General features: G+C 40.4%; 2 protein-coding genes across 6 annotated transcripts; both read left to right on the forward strand.

Moving 5' to 3' along the window:
* The first annotated feature begins 473 nt into the window (after positions 1–473).
* Positions 474–22,259, forward strand: LOC100496443 (olfactory receptor 6N1). Of its 5 annotated transcripts, none has more exons than XM_031890926.1 (5): positions 474–583; positions 1,599–1,689; positions 1,860–1,986; positions 2,731–2,829; positions 21,315–21,545. In XM_031890926.1, the coding sequence occupies exons 2-5, from the start codon at positions 1,600–1,602 to the stop codon at positions 21,449–21,451; spliced, it is 453 nt and encodes a 150-aa protein (XP_031746786.1). In that variant the 5' UTR covers positions 474–583; position 1,599; the 3' UTR covers positions 21,452–21,545. The 5 variants fall into 5 exon arrangements, with proteins under 5 accessions (XP_031746786.1, XP_031746787.1, XP_002942776.2 ...); XM_031890927.1 differs by lacking the exon at positions 21,315–21,545 and adding an exon at positions 5,660–5,803 and having other exon boundaries at positions 478–583; XM_002942730.5 differs by lacking the exon at positions 21,315–21,545 and adding an exon at positions 5,685–7,023 and having other exon boundaries at positions 479–583.
* On the forward strand, positions 12,970–14,225 carry LOC100496592 (olfactory receptor 6N1). The gene has a single exon (XM_002942731.4). The coding sequence runs from the start codon at positions 13,048–13,050 to the stop codon at positions 13,981–13,983; it is 936 nt and encodes a 311-aa protein (XP_002942777.2). The 5' UTR covers positions 12,970–13,047; the 3' UTR covers positions 13,984–14,225.
* Positions 22,260–23,063: the final 804 nt, after the last annotated feature.

A 23,063-nucleotide genomic window follows, 5' to 3' on the forward strand; every position in this document is an offset into this window, starting at 1 on the left:
CCCAGCCTTGCGGTTCACAACAACCATTATTTATTTATTTATTTATTATTTATTTGGGCGCCCCTTGGTCAGTCCTTGTAACGCCACAACCATGGCTCAATCAGACACCCATCACACCCCCAGTTTACAGTAATAGTTATAAATGGGAGGGGTTATAGGGTTTGTAATGACTGCTTTTAAATGAATTTGGATGCAAACAGGACGCTGGAGACTGGCCTATTACTTCAGCCAGTTACAATGAGAAAGGGGCCAAACCCATGTGTATATCTTAATATATAGTACATGAGGATTAACACGAACAATGCATATGTGAAACGTAGCAGTGCACATTTATGTGTATCAATAAAGCTTTGCAGTGCTTTTTTGCGTGCCAAGCCTCTTTCTGAGTACCGCACTTCCCGACCAGTGATTATGCATTGCTCCTGCAAGGCATGCTGGTAGTTGAAGTTTTTTTTTACACGGAACGTTCTAAGGCTCGGACGGGAACGCACTACAAATCCCAGATTCTACAGCTCTTGCTCGCCCTCTAGTGGGCGCTTTATACACCGACAGCTGAATACAAGAAGGTTTGTGCTGCTGGAAGGTAGGCTTTTTAAAAGACGTTTGCCTTATAATTGGTTTTTAGTCCTCTTTTACCGAATCCCCTTTGTGTTATTAGCAAAGAGTAACTGGGTACAGGCTGGACCATGTGCCTTGGTGCTTAGTAAGCTGTTGTAATGATGCATTGTTATGTACAGAGCCAATAATATAAAGTTGCTGATGTTGTCCTTCACCTCAAAACATCTAAGCAGCTCTGCAGTATACATTGATTAGTAATGTTAAAGTTATATGTACATGTAATTGCTACTGAAAGTGATATCTGTCTATTATTTGCTTTTCTGTGGTTTAGACTAGAAACAATGCAGCAGAAATCATTTCCCCTCCAGGTTTGTTAATCAGTTGGCTTCTGCTACATTGTTTCAGGGGTCAGAACCAGGAGTTCAGACAATATACACAGCCAGACAGAATCTGCCTTTACTCCCAATTACATTGGCAGAACCATTAAAACCTCTTAATGACTGTATATTGGAAATTCCATTGCACATGGTTCCATAGATTATGGCGGAGCGCTTTTACATGGGAGCTGTGCTGCAAGATCAAAATTAGATGCTCAAATGCAATTAATATTATTGGCATTAAGGCAGTTACATTCAGTTGTATTGCACTGCGTGACATGGTGACCTGGTTCATAGAAGATAGGGAGATATTAGGAAAGCGGGGTGTACAAATACTATTATTCAAATGAAATTAATTGTTTAATATGCAGCTAATACAACAAATCTGTACTTATAGTTACTCTATAGCCTGTCTGGTTTTCAAATTAGCTGTCTGGTTCAAATCTACCTGCACGTATTTGAGAAGTCTGAAATCAGGATAGGTCTTTTCACTGATTGACACAGCAGTTAGCCAATCATCAGCTGCTATGTTTCGCCTGACACTCTAATTGTAAAAGCCTGCCCCCTGACTGATATAAACTATGTATAATTTCTGCAGAATGTGTTGCCACTATATAAAGTGAGGATATTAATACTGTATAAATAAATATCTCTGCTTTGCAGGATGCCCAGGCTGAAACTGGTCCTTAAGAAGACATCAAAAAGCAAAGCCTTTGGCAAATGGGTTATCAGGGATGTGCAGCCGGCTCTACAGGTATACAGGCAACACACATTAACAAAAGAATCAGATATTTATTTATTTATTTATTTATTTGCCCACATTGGCTAAGCTGGGTTTAGGCCTTTGCTTAGGTGAGCAAAGGTTGGTCTCACGTTCCCTTCTCCAGCATAATTCTAACAAACATTCTTTTCCTTGTGTATTAGGCTCCTGCTCACTTCAAAGAAGTTGCTGTCTATTTCACGGAATCGGAATGGATATGTTTAGAAGAAGGACAGAAGGAGCTTTACAAAGAAGTGATGCTGGAGAACTACCTGACATTCAATTCACTGGGTAAAATGTTGGGTTTATAGCTTAGGGATCCCCAACCTTTCTTACTCGTGAGCCACAGTCAAATATAAAAATACTTGGAGAGCAACACAAGCACCATAAAAGTTCATGGAGGAGCCAAATAAGGGCTAAGATTGGCTATTAGGGGCCTCTATGCACACTATCAGCTTACAGGAGCTTTATTTGGCAGGAAATCATGTTTTTATTCAACCAAAACTTGCCCCCAAGTCAGGAATTCAAAAGTAACTCCTTGATTTGGGGGCACTGAGAGCAACATCCAAGGGGTTGGGGAGCAACATATAAACATCTCACAGAAAAGAACTATTTACAGTACCAGTTGCCCTTTATTACATAATAAATATAGTGTTTGGCCAGTAGCCTAGTAAAGCCAAGCCAGATGTAAAGGCCAACTTTCCACAGTCAGTTTGTCAACAATAGAAGGAAATATGTACCCCCTAATGCCTAATGTAAAATATAAGGATATTAGAAGTCACCAATGACTCTGAGGCCACTTCCAATATCTTCATATTTTTAATAAGGGGTATCCTCTGTTTTTTGTAAGCACAAGTAAGTCCTGGGACCTAAGTGACCTCCCAAAGTGCCATTTGGACATATAAGCCTTAGCGTATATATCCAGTTTTTTCAGATATTATAGAATCTCTAATCCCATAATCATCAGCCAAACAGTATTAGCTTTAGACTGCAAGGTTTATCATTTTATTGGATATCCACACTTTTTCTGTTCAGGTTATCTGCACAAGAAACCAGACATAATATCTAGAATCGAGAGGGATGAAGATCCATGTTTATCATATAACAAGGATAAGAGGAAATCTTTCCACTTTGGTAAGCAGAGAAGAATGAAAATATTAGAAAATGAGTTACTGGTAATGTGAATCATATATGGCTGATCAGTGTAACTCCCATATGTAATAAAATAATTTGCCCAGGAGCAGTAACCTATAGCAACCAACCTGCTTTTAAGCAAGTGACCAGTAAATGCTACCTGCTGATTGGTTGCTATGGGTTACTGCTACTGGGCAAACTTAGTGCCTTTTATTTCATAACCCCATAAGACCTTACCAGCAGTATAGGAAGATAGTAAGCAATATTCCATGCATAACATATGAAGCTCCTGACTGTTAAAGCTGTGTTTGCCTATTATCCTATTAAGGGTTCAAGTGGCTGCATTATTCTAAATCCCAGGTACAAAACCATAAATTTATCAACACTGAATCCCAGCTGCCACTGTCCAGGTTGCCAGTTTGTCTGAAGAGATTAGGTTGCTTTCACTTTCATCCCCAATTATGATGGGTGATTACTACTTATAATACCATTGTCAAAGTGATATTCTGGGATGTTGAGCTTACATGGCCATACATGGGCAGATTTGGGTCTTTAAGACTGAAGCTTATCTGCCTGTGTATGTGGCCCTTGACAGGCCTCCCTGACTGATATCTGGCCAAAAATTGTCCAGATGTTGTTTGATTTTTTGTGATTGGGGACCGCAAAATATCAGCACAAGCCGTTTTACACTTGCATCCAGGACAAAGCTAAGTTTGGCCTTTTATGTAGGTGTAGTACAGGTATCAGATCTGTTATCCAGAAACCCATTATGCAGAAAGCTTAAAATTTACAGGAAGGTAATTTTCTTGATCCCGACTATATAATTAATTCTTATTGGAGGCTAAACAGTCCTATTGGGTTTGATTAAGGTTTTAATAATTTTTAAGTAGACTTATAGGGGCACATTTACTAACCCACGAATCCGAATTGGAAAAATTCCGATTGGAAAACGAACATTTTAAGATTTTTTTTGTATTTTTTGCGATTATTTTGTCGCCGTTACGACTTTTCGTAAATTGTCGCGACTTTTTCGTAACCATTACGACTTGCGCGAAAAGTCGCGACTTTTTGGTAACCGTTACAATTTGCTCGTATCTTGTCTCGACTTTTTCGTATTGAGCGCTCGTAAGTGGCGGGCGAAACTTTCAGACTTAGCATGATTTTGGAAGCCTCCCATAGGGCTCAATGGCACCCTGCAGTTCCAACCCGGCCCAAGGAAAGCCTCCCATAGGGCTCAATGGCACTCTGCAGCTCCAACCTGGCCCAAGGAAAGTCTCCCATAGGGCTCAATGGCACTCTGCAGCTCCAACCTGGCCCAAGGAAAGTCTCCCATAGGGCTCAATAGCACTCTGCAGCTCCAACCTGGCCCAAGGAAAGTCTCCCATAGGGCTCAATGGCACTCTGCAGCTCCAACCTGGCCCAAGGAGAGTCTCCCATAGGGCTCAATGGCACTCTGCAGCTCCAACCTGGCCCAAGGAGAGTCTCCCATAGGGCTCAATGGCACTCTGCAGCTCCAACCTGGCCCAAGGAGAGTCTCCCATAGGGCTCAATGGCACTCTGCAGCTCCAACCTGGCCCAAGGAAAGTCTCCCATAGGGCTCAATAGCACTCTGCAGCTCCAACCCGGCCCAAGGAAAGTCTCCCATAGGGCTCAATGGCACTCTGCAGCTCCAACCTGGCCCAAGGAGAGTCTCCCATAGGGCTCAATGGCACTCTGCAGCTCCAACCTGGCCCAAGGAAAGTCTCCCATAGGGCTCAATGGCACTCTGCAGCTCCAACCTGGCCCAAGGAAAGTCTCCCATAGGGCTCAATAGCACTCTGCAGCTCCAACCCGGCCCAAGGAAAGTCTCCCATAGGGCTCAATGGCACTCTGCAGCTCCAACCCGGCCCAAGGAAAGTCTCCCGTAGGGCTCAATGGCACTCTGCAGCTCCAACCTGGCCCAAGGAAAGTCTCCCATAGGGCTCAATGGCACTCTGCAGCTCCAACCTGGCCCAAGGAAAGTCTCCCATAGGGCTCAATGGCACTCTGCAGCTCCAACCTGGCCCAAGGAAAGTCTCCCATAGGGCTCAATGGCACTCTGCAGCTCCAACCTGGCCCAAGGAGAGTCTCCCATAGGGCTCAGTGGCACTCTGCAGCTCCAACCTGGCCCAAGGAAAGCCTCCCATAGGGCTCAATGGCACTCTGCAGCTCCAACCTAGCCCAAGAATAGTCACCATACTGAAGCTTGAATGAATCCGAAACTTTCATACTCTGCGCGAAAGCTGCGAAAAAGTCGTGACTTTTCGCGCAAGTCGTAATGGTTACGAAAAAGTCGCGACATTTTGCAAAACATTCGTAATGGCTACGAAAAAGTTGCGACAATTTCCGAAAAAATCGCAAAATAGCGATCATTACGAAAAAAACGCATTCGGACGCCTTCGGACCATTCGTGGGTTAGTAAATCAGCCCCATAGTATTGAGATCCATATTACAAAAAGACCTCTTATCCAGAAAAAACCCCAGGTCATGGGCATTCTGGATAACACAAGTTTGAGAATTCCCTACATCAATAACTGCCTTGTTGGCTACAATTTCATTTTATACTCCTGATGGATATGGAGAATGTTACAAATATACTCAGTCCTTTACTATTAAATGGGCATGGTCATAAACATATAAACGTTAGTAGCAACAATCACTAGATTTTAGGGTTGAGCTTGCTACATGTATATGAAATGCTGAATATTGCTTATGGCTATCTCAAAATATTTTATATGTAATGAGGTACCCTTACTAAATCCGACAAAGTCTGATGCTTTTATTTTACGTATGCACTTTTCTGGTCAACCAGGTCCTCACAGTGTGTACCTTTCTAGATGGTGCCAGGTATGGAACAGATGAATTGTGCACATCCCTGTTTACACAAGATGGTTTAGCTGTGGAAGGTCTAAGGCTTGAAGAAGACAAACAGGTGGAACAGAGAGACCCATCTAATGAGAGTGACCGAGTAAGTGTGACACGTCGATATAACCTCAGAGGCAATGCATCCATGAATTACTCTAGTTTCTATGATGATGAGCCGCCGGAAACAAGAGCTCTTAAACCGCACAAGAAGCTACAAATGAAAAGGATAAGCAGCATGACAAATGAACAACTACAAAAGAAGGGCCGTAGGCTTTATGGCTGTTCAGAATGTGGGAAAACATACACTCAGAAGTCCAACCTTGCTAAACACCAGAGATTTCACACTGGTATTGCCCTCTATGTGTGTGCGCAGTGTGAAAAATGCTTTACCCTCCGTTCCAGTCTAATAAGGCACAAAAAAATCCATGTAGTGCACAAACCGTTTCACTGCTCCGACTGTGGGAAAAGGTTTACTGACAACTCGACATTACTTAAACACCAGAGAATCCACACCGGGGAGAAGCCTTTCAAATGTTCTGAATGCGGGAAAAGGTTTAGCATCAGCACGTACCTTATTGTGCACCAGAGAATTCACACTGGGGAAAAGCCTTACGAGTGCAGCGACTGTGGCAAAAGCTTCACTCAGAGCGCACACCTTATAACACATCAGAGGACACACACGGGTGAGAAACCCTACGCTTGCATCGAATGTACGAAATGCTTTACTTCCAGTTCCCATCTTGTTACTCACCAAAGAATACACACAGGAGAGAGGCCTTACTCGTGCTTGGAGTGTGGGAAGAACTTTAAGCACAGCACCCATCTTGTACTGCACAGGAGAACACACACAGGAGAGAAGCCATTTGCCTGTACTGAATGCCAGCGGAGGTTTGCACAGAGGCCCCAGCTTTTGAAACACTTGCAGAAAGCTCATTCGGATGACTGGGACATGTAAATCACAGGGCATTTCATTGCTTCAGATCAGAGGGGACATGATTTACTTTGAATTGGGCCTTGATATAAGTCAAGCTTTTTTTGTGTTACCTTAGGGAGTATAACTGGTCTCTATTTTTGTCAGTCCTTTAAAAGTCAGTTGTTTTGGGTTTTTTTTTTTTTTGTATAACAACAGTATATACCTGAGTCAGGTTAGTCTGAAACACTACTAAGGCAAGGCAGTATGGTGTCCATTTTAGGAAATCTATTTGCCAAATTTAAGTGCATCCTGCTCCCCTTTAAAGTCTCTGTGTTTTCTAATTCATGTGACAGTATTCCGACTGAAAGAAAAAGATCTCTACGCTAGCAGCATTGCATGATCATTACATTTTCCATAGGGATTGCTTTTTGAAATATACAAGTATTGAGGGTGGGTGGAAATACAGTGAGGCTCTGGTTAAGGGGCAAAGGCACTCTGAGCTAATTAGTAGCTACTTGTCACTGCTACAAAATGCCAGAAAATACCCTGCCAAAGGTAATACTGCTAACACAGACATAGAGACAATTATCAGTAAATTATCAGCATTGTCTGTTTTTGTAGCTATGACAAGTAGCTGCTACTAGTAGCTCCATGTGTCTTCACCCTTATTTAAAGGAGAACTAAAGCCTAACTAAAGAAGTAGGGCAAAAATGTTTTGTGCTTCTGTACCAGCTCAAGGCCCCTGCAGGCCTATAGCTGGGAAGATCTGTGCCCCCAAAGATGCCCCAGTTGCCCCCCATCTTCTTTTCTGCTGATTCACTGCACATGCTCTGTGTTGCTGTCACTTACCTGAGCGTAGGGAGCCACTCACAATAACTGTATTTATAGTAGTACACTACTTAAGTACTTAGTCCACATTCTCATTAGATGGCAGCTCAGAAACCTGCATAAATCGGATTACAATTTAATATTCAGCCCTGTAGGGTCAGCTTATATCACAGGAAAACTACATTTTCTACTCGACCCCCTAAGCTCAGCTTCTCAACAGCTGTCCAGAGCCCACTGAGCAAGTTTACTATATAAAATATGGCATTTCTAGGCAAATCTTTTTTTAGGGTTCAGTTCTCCTTTAAAATGTATTTGCATAGTCAGGGGCGGGCCAAGCCGACCGGGCGCCCTAGGCAACCCGGTCACCCCCCCCCCCGTACTTTCACGCATGCGCAGTCGAGGGGGGCGGGGTTTGCGACGCGATAGATCATTGCCCCCACCGCATGACAAGCGGCGAGGCAATGCAAAGAGAGCAGACTAGGGGTAGGCAGGAGGGGTTCCTGCCTGGCGCCCCCCAATGGTTGCGCCCTAGGCAGCTGCCTCTTCTGCCTACCCCTAGTTCCGGCCCTGTGCATAGTATATTGTACATAGTATTAGTGGCTATCTCTCAAAATCTGGAGATACAGTGACCAATAAATACACATGTATATAATGAGATAACATTTATGCAACTTTATTCTGTATTTCCAGAAATGTGGCATCAACTGTAAAATGTCCAGTAGAATATATATTATTTAAAAACATTTTTTTTAAACAGAAGATTTACTGCTACGATGTGGGGGTCCTTTATACAACAGATAAAAAAAACTAAGTTATTTTTATTTATTCGGGTGTTACTCATAAAATAAGTTTTGATTCCAAAGCAAGTCCATGTGTTTTTTGCAGTGACCATTCTTGGGAGATGTTGCTGTGATAAGGTCTGGACTGGGGGGTAAAAATACACCCTGGCAAAGGCCTAAACAGCCCCCCCCCCATGAATTACTATGGCATCCTACAGCAGCCCCTCTGGCAGGACCCGCAGATAGTCCTGGCCTGATTCAGAGTCTCATTTAGGTGTTTCCATGCAACAAACTGCCATAAACATGTCCACTGTATCTGTCTCTTGTGAAGACAACATAGTCCTGTGGTTTATAAAATGTGTCTAGAAATGATATATCCTACCTCATATTAAGAAAAAGAGTTTGATATAATGGGAAAGAAACACAAATAAAAAAAAATAACTGCTTACTAATTTTCAGACCATATTCATTTGTAACACATTTCTCATGTAGCTGACTGGCAAAGATAATCTTTTTTAAATATTAACGAATAAGCACATATTTATTTTGTTTAGATAGACAAAAGTCAGCTTCAATTACCCCAAATATGTCACTAAAGGGTAACAAAATAATCCACTTTTTTTGTAATATGTAACTTCACCTACAAGTTAAAAGGACTTTTGAAGATGAAATGTCCTATCTTTATATTGCAGATCATGTCCACCATGAAGCCCTACAAGTCTATACAAAAATTTCCATCCATTTTATTACTAGCTATACTCTGGATTTCTGGGGGGGTTTTTTGGTTAGATGCATAAACCTGCACTTTACCAGTTTTTTTACCGCTCCTACACAGAGCTAATATTTTTAAATGAATGCAACAGTGTTTAGATTTGGTGCAGAGTATAATTTACATTTGTGTGCAACAAAAATATCCCCCAGTCAGACTGGGAGGTGCAGGGCACACTGGGGCTCCTGCCCCAGGGGCCTACGTACCCCTAAGGTGCCCCCGCCACCCACCTGACACCCTTCCAGTTAAACTTTTAGCGCATCAGAGCAGGGAGACCGGCGGCCAGGAGAAGCACCGGCAGGGATCGGGTCTGGGCCGGCAGGGCCTTAGAAGATATTTAAAGGGAGTGTCCACAAAGGTTCACAAACAAAGGTACAATCATATTAACAGACTAATTAGATTAAAGGTTAAAAAGTCAAATCTAACAGAGGTGCGCCCAAACAACCATGTTTGTGCTTTCAATGTTGAAGTCAATTCAAAACAAAGAAAACTTTATTAGACAAACCCCCCTCCCCCATCATTAATCCATTGGAACGCCTAAATGAAAAGCAGCAAAACTATCAAAAATCCTGTGTAAAAAGATAGCAGGAGAGATGACCAATCAGAAATAACAGGAAATATTCACTCTTCATGACATGGGGTTGTGTTGTAGTGAGTGAAAAATCCATTTGGTTTCATGAAATAACGGATTTGTGGGAGCACCGCTCAGCAACACACCCCTGTTTTATGCCCTTGTTGCCTATCCCTTTTGTTATCTGTTTGTCTCCTCTTACTGTCTGATTTATAACAACTGCACTGCTGTTTGTGATAACGCTTTGTAAAAACACTGCATTCAAATGTGGTGTTAAGGATAAAAGTATATAAATAAATTGTAAGGAAGTGGTTTTCAGACTCCCTTTTGGCTTATATGGAGGATTCAGCTTAGGGGTGCACTGAACCCAGTTTTTTGGGTTCGGCCAAACCCCCGAATCCATCCCAAGGGATTCAGCCGAACCGAATCCTAAGGGATAAATGTTGATCGAGAGAGTAGCACGTGGCGAAAAATTTTTCAATTCCGTGTTCACGCACATCTCCATGTTTTTATCACACAATGCAGTGTTTTTTTCCCCAGAATTCCAGCATACTTGCAGTCGCAAGAGGGAGATGCTTTTGGCTCAATTGTGCTAAACATGCCAGAATTGCTTCAGATTCGCCAAAATGAAAGCAACTGTGCACCTATTTTGAGCAAATTGGATGAAATTGCACCGAAGTCTGGCTGGCGTAATTTTCGGTGTTTGGTGTGCGAGTGACATCTATGCCTGATTCCTTAGCTGCAATAGTGCTGCTCCTATTGAGGCTGAGCCTGGTCAGAAGGGGGCGATAGCTCTAGGGTTACCTTGTGTCAATAGGTATAGCAACACCTGATTCAGAATGGAAGGCAGGAAGGACTGAGTGACGCCGAGTGCACCTATACAGTACTAAAAGATTTTAGTAGCCGGAGCGCATATGTGGAAAAATAAAAATATATAATGGTGCAATAACGTTTCGAGACAAGTACCTTTAATGAAAGTGCTTTTACACACAACTGACAGTGGGAAAATTGTGGGGATTTGTGCCATTTTAGAATGAAGGGCCTCCTCCTGGGATCATATGATTCACAGTGCACACAAACAAGCCAAGGCACACATATATGCTAGGCCCCATCAGCCAATGAATGGACAGAGTTCTGCCTTTTGCTCCCACACTACTTCCTGTTACAGTTAGAGCTGCATTATTTCTGGTCATGTGATCTCTGAGGGAGCACCCAGCCCATCACTAAATGGCGGCTCAAGGGAAAGGATGTAAAAGAGCAATATTTACTGATATATATATATTCCAGTTTGGCGAGATTCTTTAATAGGTCATAATATAAACTATCTGTTGGTTAAGTGTTCATTCTGGGGGTATATACACATTCCATATCTGTCACTGGCCTTTATGCTTCTCCCCAAGACCACAAGGTCCAGCCTAACAGTTTAGGAAGCAATAAAGTATGGGAGTATGCAGCATGAACAAATACTGTAATCCCAAACTCCCCTTCAGCAGACTTCTCTTGGTCCTGTATAGTTTAAGCAGAAAGGTTATATATATATATATATATATATATATATATATATAGCATATCCTACTAGTTATACAACCACACTAACAGACTTTATTTAACTTTTAAGATGTCCCCAATAAATTAATAAACCTAACTCACTGAGGTGATTCTTCCCAAATAACCCCATATCACACCTTTTTATTTCCTTATTATTAACTTAAACTAAAATTGATCTAAATTCCCATTTGTGTATGCTTATGTTAGCTGTCATGGGTAATTAAAACTGTGATAATTACCTTCTCATTAACAATGTTGATTATATAATGGATCAGCACTTGCTATTTTTCAATATCGGGAGTACGTTGAACAATTCATTGGAGTGAGAAATGGCAATTTTATTTAGAATTAGATTGTGTTGGTGTTTTTTTTAAGGAAACCTGAAATGATTTAATCATGTAACATGGGATATTGGTAAGTCATTTTACAAAATGTTATGGCAAATTGATTTTTCAAATATTTTTTTTGCTATAGTTAGAGAATCGTGCTCAGCTGGTAATTGCTATTATAGTAAGCTCACACCTTTACACAAATACAGTTCTAGATCAGATAAAAATAATTTAATTTACTATTAAAGCTCTAACGAGATGTTTTCATTCCTGAGTAAAGGACCACAAGCTCCACCTTAGGAAGGGGGACTGATATCTCCCCTAAAACTAATATCCCTAATCTATTTTGTAATACATATATTAAGTGTAACTGCCCTAAGAATGTGCAGAAGCTTATGATTCCGGTTATTTTAGCTGGAAAAGAAGTCACTTCAATGTTGTGGAATGTAAGAGCCTATAGCAGTGGCACTCTGGTCCTTTAGTGTCAGTGTCATAGATTCTATGATCTTCAACAATAAAATGGTTAAAATGCCTTTCATGTCTGTATAGGAGGGTTTAGTATAATGAGGGAACTGATCTGAAACTATTTATGTTTATTGTTACCCGCTCCTCTGCAAATATATTCTGTGTTTCAGATCATAAAGGGAAAGGGAAGGGGAGAAGCAATTTTATGTTTATTGTTACCCTCTCCTCTGCAAATACTGTATATTCTGTGTTTCCTCCCCTTTCCCATTAGGTACCCCCCTTGTTTCAGTCCCTTTAGTCTCACAATCTACTTTGTCTGCGTTTCCCGACTTACCTACTCCCCCCACTCACATTTAGATGTTGAAATTTCTCCTTTATAGAGGATGTTCACCTTTAAACAACAGTCCAAATTTGAACAGCCCCTGTCAGAAAAAAACAAGGCAATTTCGGGGAAATTGAGGTGCCGCGTATGCCATCCCACCGGTGATTTACATTTTCGGCGGTCGGATGGCATTTCGGGGAGATTTGTCGCGGACAACTAGTCTCCCCATGTGCCAGAGCCCTAAAACTCACACCAATCTGCTCTCTGCTCTCTCTGTAGGGGATTTCCCAGCACAGGACTTGGCAGGTAGCCAAACTGGTTTTTGCTCATGTCTTCCCTTCCCTAGCATTGACTGCCAAGATTCAGCCAATCAGATCAATGAAATGCAACTGAAGCAGGATAGGGAAAGCATGGGCAGTAACCAGTTCAGGGTCAAATTTTAGCAGCACTGATCCTGGTCTGTAGCTTTAAAACTAAACATTTTAAATAATAAAGATGAATTACAAACTTTTTTTTCTGACGGGCTCTTCAAATTCAGAGTAGTGTCTGAAGGTGAACATCCCCTTTAAGATGAAGAAGAAAAGTAAAGCTGGACATACACTTGATACAATAGCCTCACTTGATACAATATCCTCACTATTAATGAATAGTATTATTAGTATTATTAATATTATTATTATTATTATTAATACACTATTAGACTTTGAGCATCATTTTTATGTTTCTCTTTCAAGTAAAATATCAGGATATGATCTAAAAACTTGGAATATTGGAATTTATTTGTTCCTGGTCTCGTAGTCAGCATTCCAAGATGGATGTCACAAACCAGTCTGTAATTAGAGAATTCATCATTGTGGGTTTTCCCGAACGTAATGGTATCCAGCTTCTGTTATTTCCCTTTTTCTTTATTATTTACTTATTTATCATCTGTGGCAACGTTACAATAATTACTCTTATCTGCTCCCATCAGTCTCTACAAGTTCCTCTCTATTTTTTTGTTGCTGTTCTTTCTTTTTTGGAAATCTGGTACACGACGGTCACCATTCCGAAAATGCTTGCCAGTTTATTGGACCAGAAGAACATTTCCTACAACAGCTGCCTAGCACAGGTATATTTCCTACACTGCCTGGGTATCACCGAGACTTACCTGCTTACAGCTATGGCCTACGACCGTTACCTTGCCATATGCAACCCTCTAAGATATTCATCTATAATGACTAACAGGTGTTGCCTGCAACTGTCTGCTTGTTGCTGGCTTACAGGCCTACTTGGACCTATAACCCAGATCACCCTTCTTTCCAGATTACACTTCTGTAATGCCAACAAAATTGAACACATATTCTGTGACTTTAATCCATTGATCAGCTTGGCATGTTCTGACACAACTCTCAATGTCAGAGTGGATTTCTACATTAATTCATTTCTTCTTTTTCTTGCCTTTGCCTGTATTATCTTGTCTTACGTGAAGATCATATCTGCAGTTCTAAGGATAAGCACAGAAAAGGGACGGAAAAGGACATTTTCCACTTGTAGTGCCCACCTCACTGTTGTTATTCTGTTTTTTGGTAGCGTGACTTTCACCTATATCAGACTAACCAAAAATTACCCTTTAAACTATAACTACAGCATGGCGGTTATTTACTCGGTTTTAACACCAATGTGCAACCCGGTTGTTTATAGTCTGAGAAATAGAGAAATAAAGGAACTGTTGAAGAAAAAAATAAGAACATTTTGGGAAACAACTTAAGAAGAGAGAGCTTGTCAGTATATGTACTTTCAGTGTTGTTGTTTGGTTTCTTTTAGATTTTTTTGTAATCTCTGATAGAAATTTTCTCCTTTTGGGCGGCTGCATATTAAAGTGGGACTCCAGCTTCTGAACCAAAATTTGTTAAAGAGCCCCACTCTTCTCGGTGTAATCGGTTCCTTCATAAAGTATGAATAAATACAGGTTTTCATATGCTGAAATCCAGCTGCAAAACAGTTCTTCTCTTTCTGCATCATTTGAAATCCTGGCAGGGGAGGAGGGACTAAAACATTGATGTTACAAATTGTAATAATAACGCCACAGCTTACGGACAGAATGCAGGAACTACATAACCCACAATGCATTGTGCTGTGATGTTCTTTTCCTTACTGACATCACGTGGGCAGGGAATTGTGGAATTAGGAGGATGCAGGCTGAAGGCAGGCTGAGGACAGGCGACTACTGTTACATTTTATTTGAGTCTCAAAGTAGTCAGCCAGATCAGCAGGGGAACAGGGGCCCCAGGCCTAGGGAGCTGTTCCAAACCAGCTATTACATTGAAAATCATGAAAAGGCTGCATACTTGTAACTGGCATACATTGCAAAGTTGCTTGAAATTATGTTTACTTTTCAAAAAGCTTAAGTTGTGTTTGAGTGGAGTTCCCGTTTAGATATGAAAACCTCCCACATTTTTTCAGTAAAGCACATAAAAACTCACAAAACATTGTGTTGTAGTAATTTAAAATAAAAAAAAAAGCTAAGGATACTTTAATGTTAGTAATGGAGTTGGAGGGGGCAGTATGGGTTTTAAGAGAGAACAAAAGAGATGTGTAAAGCCAATTAACACATGGACTTCATTATTGTCAGGCAGGGAAGAATCAGGCACCTTATATATTAAAGCAAGGGTTAGTATGCTGGACAGTTGTCACTATAGGAACTGCAACTGATATCACTCACTTAAGTGCACAGAACTTACAAAATGAATAATCCCATGGTAGGTGATCCCGCTACTTGTTTCTAATTTGATCCTATTATTGACCCTTGCCTGTTTGACCCTGCTTGTTCTCTGCCTGCCCTGACCCATTACTTGTATCTGGACTTTGAGACTGTTGACACCTGTTGTGCCTTGCCTTGGAGACATTGCCTTGACATTTGCCTGCCAGTTTGCCCTGTATGTGCCTGTGCCTACCTTCTGCCTTGCTTGCCTTGCCTTGTTAACCCAGCCAGTGCTTTAATAAGTGTTCCTGTTTGCCATGCAACTGCCCTGCCTGTTTCCCTGTTCAGTCTTCTCTTTGGTCCACTCTAAACTCTAAACGTGTCCAAGGAATGCAAATGGTTCTTCAGTGTGAGGTTCTTCCTAGCATGCCCTGCTAGGAGATGTGATGGCAGATGGTATGTTTACTATTAATCTAAACACCAAAAATGGGTGATTTTCTGAACACTTTAGCCATTCACACATTTTAAGAAGTTTCTGAGATCTTTGCATTTTAGACTGCTAATAACAGACTTTTGGCTCAACTAAGAGTCTGCAACCCTAGGCTTACCTGCACCAGAAAGTGCAAAGAAAGTGTATAAACAGTAAAACTGGACATACTGTACATTAAAAGATCTACTTGTTAGACATGGTCACCAAATGAGCAGATCTTTCCCTGATATGTCTACCTTGAGGTTGGTGATATTGAGCTAATGCTATCATTTCGCTCTGGGCTGTATGATAGGATCACAATGATGGTAAATGCAGGCCATGGGAGGTGACAACCACATCAACAGGCAGATGCAGTCCTTGTCCCAATTGGATTTTTAAGCCTTCCCCAATCAATATCCAACCAATTTTTTTCCTGGCAAGTTTACTGGACGACACCATAGATGTGTCAATAAGCCAACAATTGCTAAAAGTGATTTTATAAGGACTGCATTGGCAGCTTTTATCAGCCCATGTATGGCCATCTTTGGGGTCACTCTGGGCCTTCAAAAAGCTTCTGCGCTAAAATCCTGCCTAGCAGTATAAAACTGTCTAAAGCTGCAAGTATCTTATATATATATAAAATTAATTTAAGTGGTAAGTGCCCAGAAAACCATACAGGATAAATTCCATTATTTTATTTTATTTTTTTTTGAGTGTATATTCCCTTTATTTTTTAGTATGTTATAACTGGTCCTGTTTCCACTGGTTTAGATGGGGCACACTGTGTAAACAGTCCCAAAGCAGTATCAATGGTACCCAAACATTCAGTGGTGGGATGCCCAGTAATATAGCCTTGTATCAATCACTCTCCAGTGTTAAATACAGAAGACAGATAAAGTACCGATAATACTTATTCAGTTGGGACAAGGTGTAAAGTGTCAGGTACTGAAGGGGTGTTCCAGCAACCCTTACTGGTTTGTACTGTGGATGAATAAGCATTTTACTCAAAACAGTGATTGATCAGTAATATGTATAGGTGCTGTGGGTTCCGGGATTGAAATAAATGAACTGAGCGCACATTTAGATACATTTCGATTTTATATGGATACTGGCTATCCCACGTGTCACTTAGGTGCCAAGTACACTGAACAGACTTTAATATTCCTGAAGTTACAGGAGAAGTTTATACTTCTGCTATGCATATTTCTGAACAGTTTTTAAACATTTTGTCCATATCTTCATATCTCAAGTTAGTGTTTTTTTTTTTATAAATATTTGGAATTTTTTCTTTTTTAAAAATCACCTCTAAGGGGCACATTTACTAATCCACGAACGGACCGAAAGCATCCAAACGCGTTTTTTCGTAATGATCGGTATTTTCGCGACTTTTTCATATGTCCCGCGATTTTTCCGTCGCCGTTACGACTTTATCGTATATTTTCCGCGACTTTTCCATTGCCGTCGTGAAAAAATCGGATTGGTTTTTCCGCCGTTTACAATTGCTCAATACAAAAAAATCGCGAAAAATATGTTAAAGTCGAGACAGCGACGAAAAATTGCGCAAAATATGAAAAAACCGTGACGGCGACGAAAAAGTCACAAAATTTTCGTTTCCAATACGATTTTTTCCCATTCAGGATTCGGATTCGTTGATTAGTAAATGTGCCCCTAAGTTTCCACTTTTCCCACATTTAATTACATACCTACCGAGATAAAAAGTACTAAAAAAGAACTTGAAATGTCTGTTGCATTCAGGGGCCCCAGAATGAAAGTAGCACATATGGGGTTTTTTTCTGTCAGTTCATCTACTTTAAAATAAAAATATTTACTGAATTTATGTGGGGTAAATCCATAAAAAAGTAAGTTCACATCAGAAAGCCATACCTTTTTGTAAAGTGCATATTCTCCTGAATCCAAAATGGGTTAATATGTCTTTCCTGAAATTAGCAGTTTTGATAACATTTATGAAAATCACATCAAAGCTTCTACTTTGCAGCATCTTATCTCCCACATATCATCAAGTGCCAAGATAAAACATCATAATATGAATGCCAGGGATCTATGCCCAATTTACCTATGCCCATAGGTTTACCTATGTGTGTGGCATGTGGAAGACCCCAGACTAAAAATAGTACATTTCTGTAATTTTAGCTACTGCAAAATCAACACATTTACCACATTTCATGTAGGGAAAAGCCATAAAAATCACCAATGACCTGCAAAACCATATATTTTTGGAAACACAAAAACAAAAAAAAAACCCCAGAAAAGCTACCTTAACCAAAATGTGTATTTGTGCATAAATTTGTATATGTATAAATAAAGGTTTTTCCACACTGTGCTATGGGCGTTTTTTTTGTGGAGAAACGTGGTGAAAAAGTTTGCCCATCACTAATCCCTTGGCTTCTTGCAGAGGGGGGTTGTCTGCACCCCTGACTTACTGTACCGGTGGCTTTTCATACATTCTTGGCAGAAAGAGGCTTTGTCTGCCAGCATGTAGGAGATACATACTCGCCAGCCAAAGGGTTAAATGATACAAAAGTATATTGCTACAAGTGTCTAGCAGCCCAGGAGGGTGGGATGGCTGTGCATCGGCATTTCTGTGCTAGTAGAACTTGGCCTGGTGCTGTCCTCATCTCCTTTGGTTACAAAGAAAATCATAAACAGGGCTGGAACTAGCGATAGGCAGAGATTGCAGGAAAACAGCATGGCAGCTGGTGGGTCAAGTAGGGTGCCTGGTAACTGGTATGCAGACTGGGGGGGGGGGAGATATGTGGGAGGTAGTATAAGCTTAAGCTTGGGGGCCGCCTTACACACTTGGCCCAGGTCTGATCATAAATATGAAATTCCACACAAGGTTGGAGTGCTCTACCTGTGAATGACCTTTCTGCAGTTGGGGTGCTAAACTCGCAGAGGAGTAAGTCCTCCCTATTTTTACTGTTAGCTTGATCATAAATAGGGAGTTCTAGTTCTGCTAATTTTGTATCATGTTTTTAATGGAAGCTACAAATAAAGAATGATTATTTTTAATTTAATACAGTAGTCCTGGTGTGCTCCATCCTACCACATTCCTTTTTGCAGCTTGATCATAAATATGAAAGCCACATAGGCATATGATTAGTTAAACTATGGGTATTTGGAGGCCCCACATTTATCATTTTTACCTGAAGCAATGCAAATGAGGATTTTAAAACTGCGGAATGCCCTACTCAGCGCTGGATTTGTGATGCGGGCGCCCCCAGGCCGCCCCCCCGCCTCCCCCTGTGCGCATGCGTGAATTGCCAACCCCGCCCCCCACACAGCGAGCGCATGCGTGAACCCTCCCTCCGCGTCAGCTGCGCATGCGCATACATTTCATCTCCCATACGGAGCAGTGGGGAGAAGTCCCCATTGCTCCATATAGGAGCAAAATTTAAAAATTTTATTGTGGCGGGGCGGCATGCCGCCCCTAAACTTCTGCCGCCCTAGGCCTGGGCCTTTGTGGCCTCTCCACAAATCTGGGCCTGGCCCTACTATGAGATGTTGGTAGAATCCCTATGCATCTATGCATTACTTTTTAGTATGTTATAAATGATCCTGTTCTAAGTAACTTTTCAGTTGTTCTAGATGGGACATACTGTAAACTTGAATATCACACAAACACAGCCCTGACTGTGCCAAAGATTCAGTGGCGCTATGCCCCACCACAAATTACAGTGTTGTAAGCACATTGTATCTTGACCCCTGAGGTATAGCTCATTCTGTATGCATTGCTTTCTGCATTCTTTTAAGGTCCCAACCATAAGATTTATTTTGTCTGCACTTATCTTAGTACCCCAGTTGCAAGGGAGCCCTGCATTAAGTTAGGTGTTCAGTCTTTGCATGTTGTGTCCAGATTGACATGTAGATGGAAACTGATATCCTATCAATATTCCACCTCTTACTTGGTGGGTGCAACTCGTACCAAAATGCAAGCTTTTCACAGCAACAATTACACATAGATACTGGGAAACATAAGTCCTTTGTGACTAAAGATTAAGGTTGCAACAAAAATATATTTACAGTATGAAGAACTGGAAATGGGTTAGTATTTCTTTGGATAGAAATTATGAAATGGCAAATCTTGTGATTTTAGCAAAGTTTCCAAAAAAAAAAAAACATTGCCACTGCGAATGTACCATGACAGAAAGGCTTGATAACACATATGTATATGATTACACAAACTATGTAGGATGAGGCCAACCCAATATTGCATTATAATTTATATGAATGATGCTTTGGCCCCTGCAAATAGCAATAAGCTTGTTTTTTGCATTACAAATATGCATTACACCTAGGGGCACATTTACTAACCCACGAACGGGCCAAATGCGTCCGATTGCGTTTTTTTCGTAATGATCGGTATTTTGCGATTTTTTTCGGAAATTATCGCGACTTTTTCGTTACCAATACGATTTGCGCGAAAAAACGCGAGTTTTTCGTAGCCATTCCGAAAGTTTTGCAAAATCTGGCGATTTTTTCGTAGCGTTAAAACTTGCGCGAAAAGTAGCGATTTTTTTCGTAGAGTTAAAACTTGTGCGAAACGTCGCGCTTTTTAAGTTTTAACACTACAAAAAAGGCGCGACTTTTCGTGCAAGTTTTAACGCTACGAAAAAATCGGCAGATTTTGCGCAACTTTCGGAATGGCTAGGAAAAACTCGAGTTTTTTCGCGCAAGTTGTTATGGCTACGAAAAACTCGCGTTTTTTCGTGCAAATCGTATTGGTAACGAAAAAGTTGCGATAATTTCCGAAAAGTCGTAAAGGCGCCAAAAAAAATCGCAAAAAATACGAAAAAGTCGCAAAATGTTCGTTTTCCAATCGGAATTTTTCAAATTCGGATTCGAATTCGTGTCTTAGTAAATCAGCCCCCTAGACACATTGTTATTATTTGATTTTTTAATTTCTAGTTTCCAAGGTTAAAAGTCTGCTGATTAATCTCCATGTGCAAATGCCCACATGATTTAATTACCGGTGAAGCTAAAATAATTTCTACTGGGGTTAAATAAATGAGCTGAGATATTTTGTAATCCTCTAAAGGGCATTGCGAGTTACTTGCTGCAGGTATAAATGGTACTTCATTTTAAAAATAGTCATTGTGAGAGCACCAACGTTATATATCTTATATGTGTTTTTTAAATATGAAAGAGGCAATTGGACCACTATAAACAATATTTCTGTAAGTAACAAATGCAACAATTCAATTGGCTTACAAAGTAAAACCTTCACTTACTTGATGGAATACTAAATGCTGAATTTCCGGATTTACTGTAGGAGGCACTCTGAGAATATGGAAGTCTTTGTGTGACTCAAAAATCTTCTAACTTCAAATTAAGAAATGTTGGAAGGGAAGATAAGTGTAAGAGACAAAGGAGAGAGTTCAAGAGAATTTATGTACCTTTTGCAGACACAATATGGGTTCATGGCATTGCTACCATAGACAGACTAGTGTAGATACTATATTACATTTAAAAACGCAGACATGGGTTAAGCTTTGTTCCCCTGCCTCTGTTGAAATTACATAGCATAAGTAAGCTATCCATATATTAATAAATATTAATCCACCTTGATCAATATGTGTTTTAGGTTTTGGTTAGATATTGTTATAGGAAACTGAAAAATCTTGTTGGACTTGACATGTCAATGGCTAACTCTTTAACTGCTCTACATAGCCCCCTACCTACCACTGGATTTGCTCATCAATTGTGTGGCCAGATTAGACAAAGACTAAACCATTTAGACCACCTTTCTGTCAGAGTTCCCCAATATACTTGGATCCTTAATATGTTTTTAATATGCCTGGGCTACATGGTATACAGTGCTGTGTTTCATAGAGCATTCAATTTTTACATTTCAGTTGATTATTGTAAAATAATGTATTTAACCTATTTGATATTGTGTTCTGTTTTCTAGATATATGGACATCGCAAACCAGACTCAGGTTTCAGAGTTTATTATTGTGGGCTTTCCAGACGTCAAGGGACTTCAAACTCTGCTCTTTCCATTACTTCTCATCATCTATCTTTTCACCATCAGTGGCAACATCATAGTCATTTCTTTGATATGGACCCACCGCCATCTCCATGTTCCTCTTTACATCTTTGTGGCTATACTTTCCTTCCTGGAAATATGGTACACAGCAGTCACCATTCCCAAAATGCTTGCCAATCTATTAAACAACAAGACCATATCATATCATGGGTGTCTGCTACAAATTTATTTCTTGCACTGCCTGGGTATCACAGAGACTTATCTCCTAACAGCTATGGCCTATGACCGCTACCTGGCCATATGCAATCCTCTGAGATATCCATCCATAATGACCCCTTCATGTTGCTTCCAGCTTGCTGGTTTCTGTTGGTTTATAGGGCTCATTGGTCCTTTAGCCCAGATAATCCTTCTTTCTCGTCTATACTTTTGTGGTTTGAACAAGGTTGAGCATATTTTCTGTGACTTTGCTCCACTAATAAACTTATCATGTTCTGACACTTCTCTTAACTTTGTTGTGGATTTTACTATTAACGCTGTAATTATCTGTGTTGCCTTTACGTGCATCATATGTTCCTATGCAAAGATACTTTCAGCCGTGTTAAAGATAAGCACCAAAGAAGGACGGAAAAAGGCATTTTCTACTTGTGGGGCGCACCTTACTGTGGTTACGCTATTCTTTGGAAGTGTTGCTTTTATGTACATTAGACTAACCAAAAGTTATCCTGCAAACTATGATCGAAGTATGGCTGTTATATATTCCGTTTTAACACCCATGTGCAATCCAATCATTTATAGCTTAAGGAACCAAGAAATTAGAGAGGTGATGAGAAAGAAATTATCGAAACTAATGTAAAACCCTACATTATAAATGTTCTTAGATGCTATAAGGGCAGATGTATGTGACAAGGGCCACAGAAGATCATTGATCTAGGGGTGTTTTGGTGGCTACTATGTTTGGGTATAATTATATTGCCTTGTATAAAGCATCATTTACTACCCTATTGATTATTTAAATATGATAAATTCAGGGATTAGTTCAGGGTTTGGCCATGCCAAAAATCCAATTCTTAGGTGAAATAAAGGTTGACATTAGTTTTACATTAAGATTACACATAAACATACATAAAACAGTACAGGTATCAAGCCTGCATAATTACCAAACTTGTGGAACATACGTATACTAAAAATAAAAAGCAATGGATAATACTGGAAAATCGATGGTCAGGCTACTCACTGGCGAATATAGTCTGGAACAAGACAAAAAGTGAAGATCTATTCATAGGACATAATTCTCAAATACAAGCAATGATAGATACATGGCCATCCCTTAACAACAACTACAACCTCTCACCTTTTCCATCCCCACTGTTACCATTAGGTAACTACTTGGACTTTATTCCTGGAATCCTTGACAAATGGATGACCAATGCTTTTGGATTACAAAATCTACAATTAAAACACGCTCCAACAGCAACCTCAATGCAATCAGCGATTAACGCCAACTAAAATAACTGGTCTACTAGTGACTCATGGACACAAAAATTCCTCAAAAATATACCCACACAACAACCTCCTCGACCACTTACAGACTCTGAACGATTATGTGATATGGAAAATATACCAAAAAATCTAGTAGCCTCTGTTTACAAAATTATTATATAGAAAAAATAT

This window comes from Xenopus tropicalis, chromosome 8 (genome assembly GCF_000004195.4).
Source record: "Xenopus tropicalis strain Nigerian chromosome 8, UCB_Xtro_10.0, whole genome shotgun sequence".
Lineage (NCBI taxonomy): Eukaryota > Metazoa > Chordata > Amphibia > Anura > Pipidae > Xenopus > Xenopus tropicalis.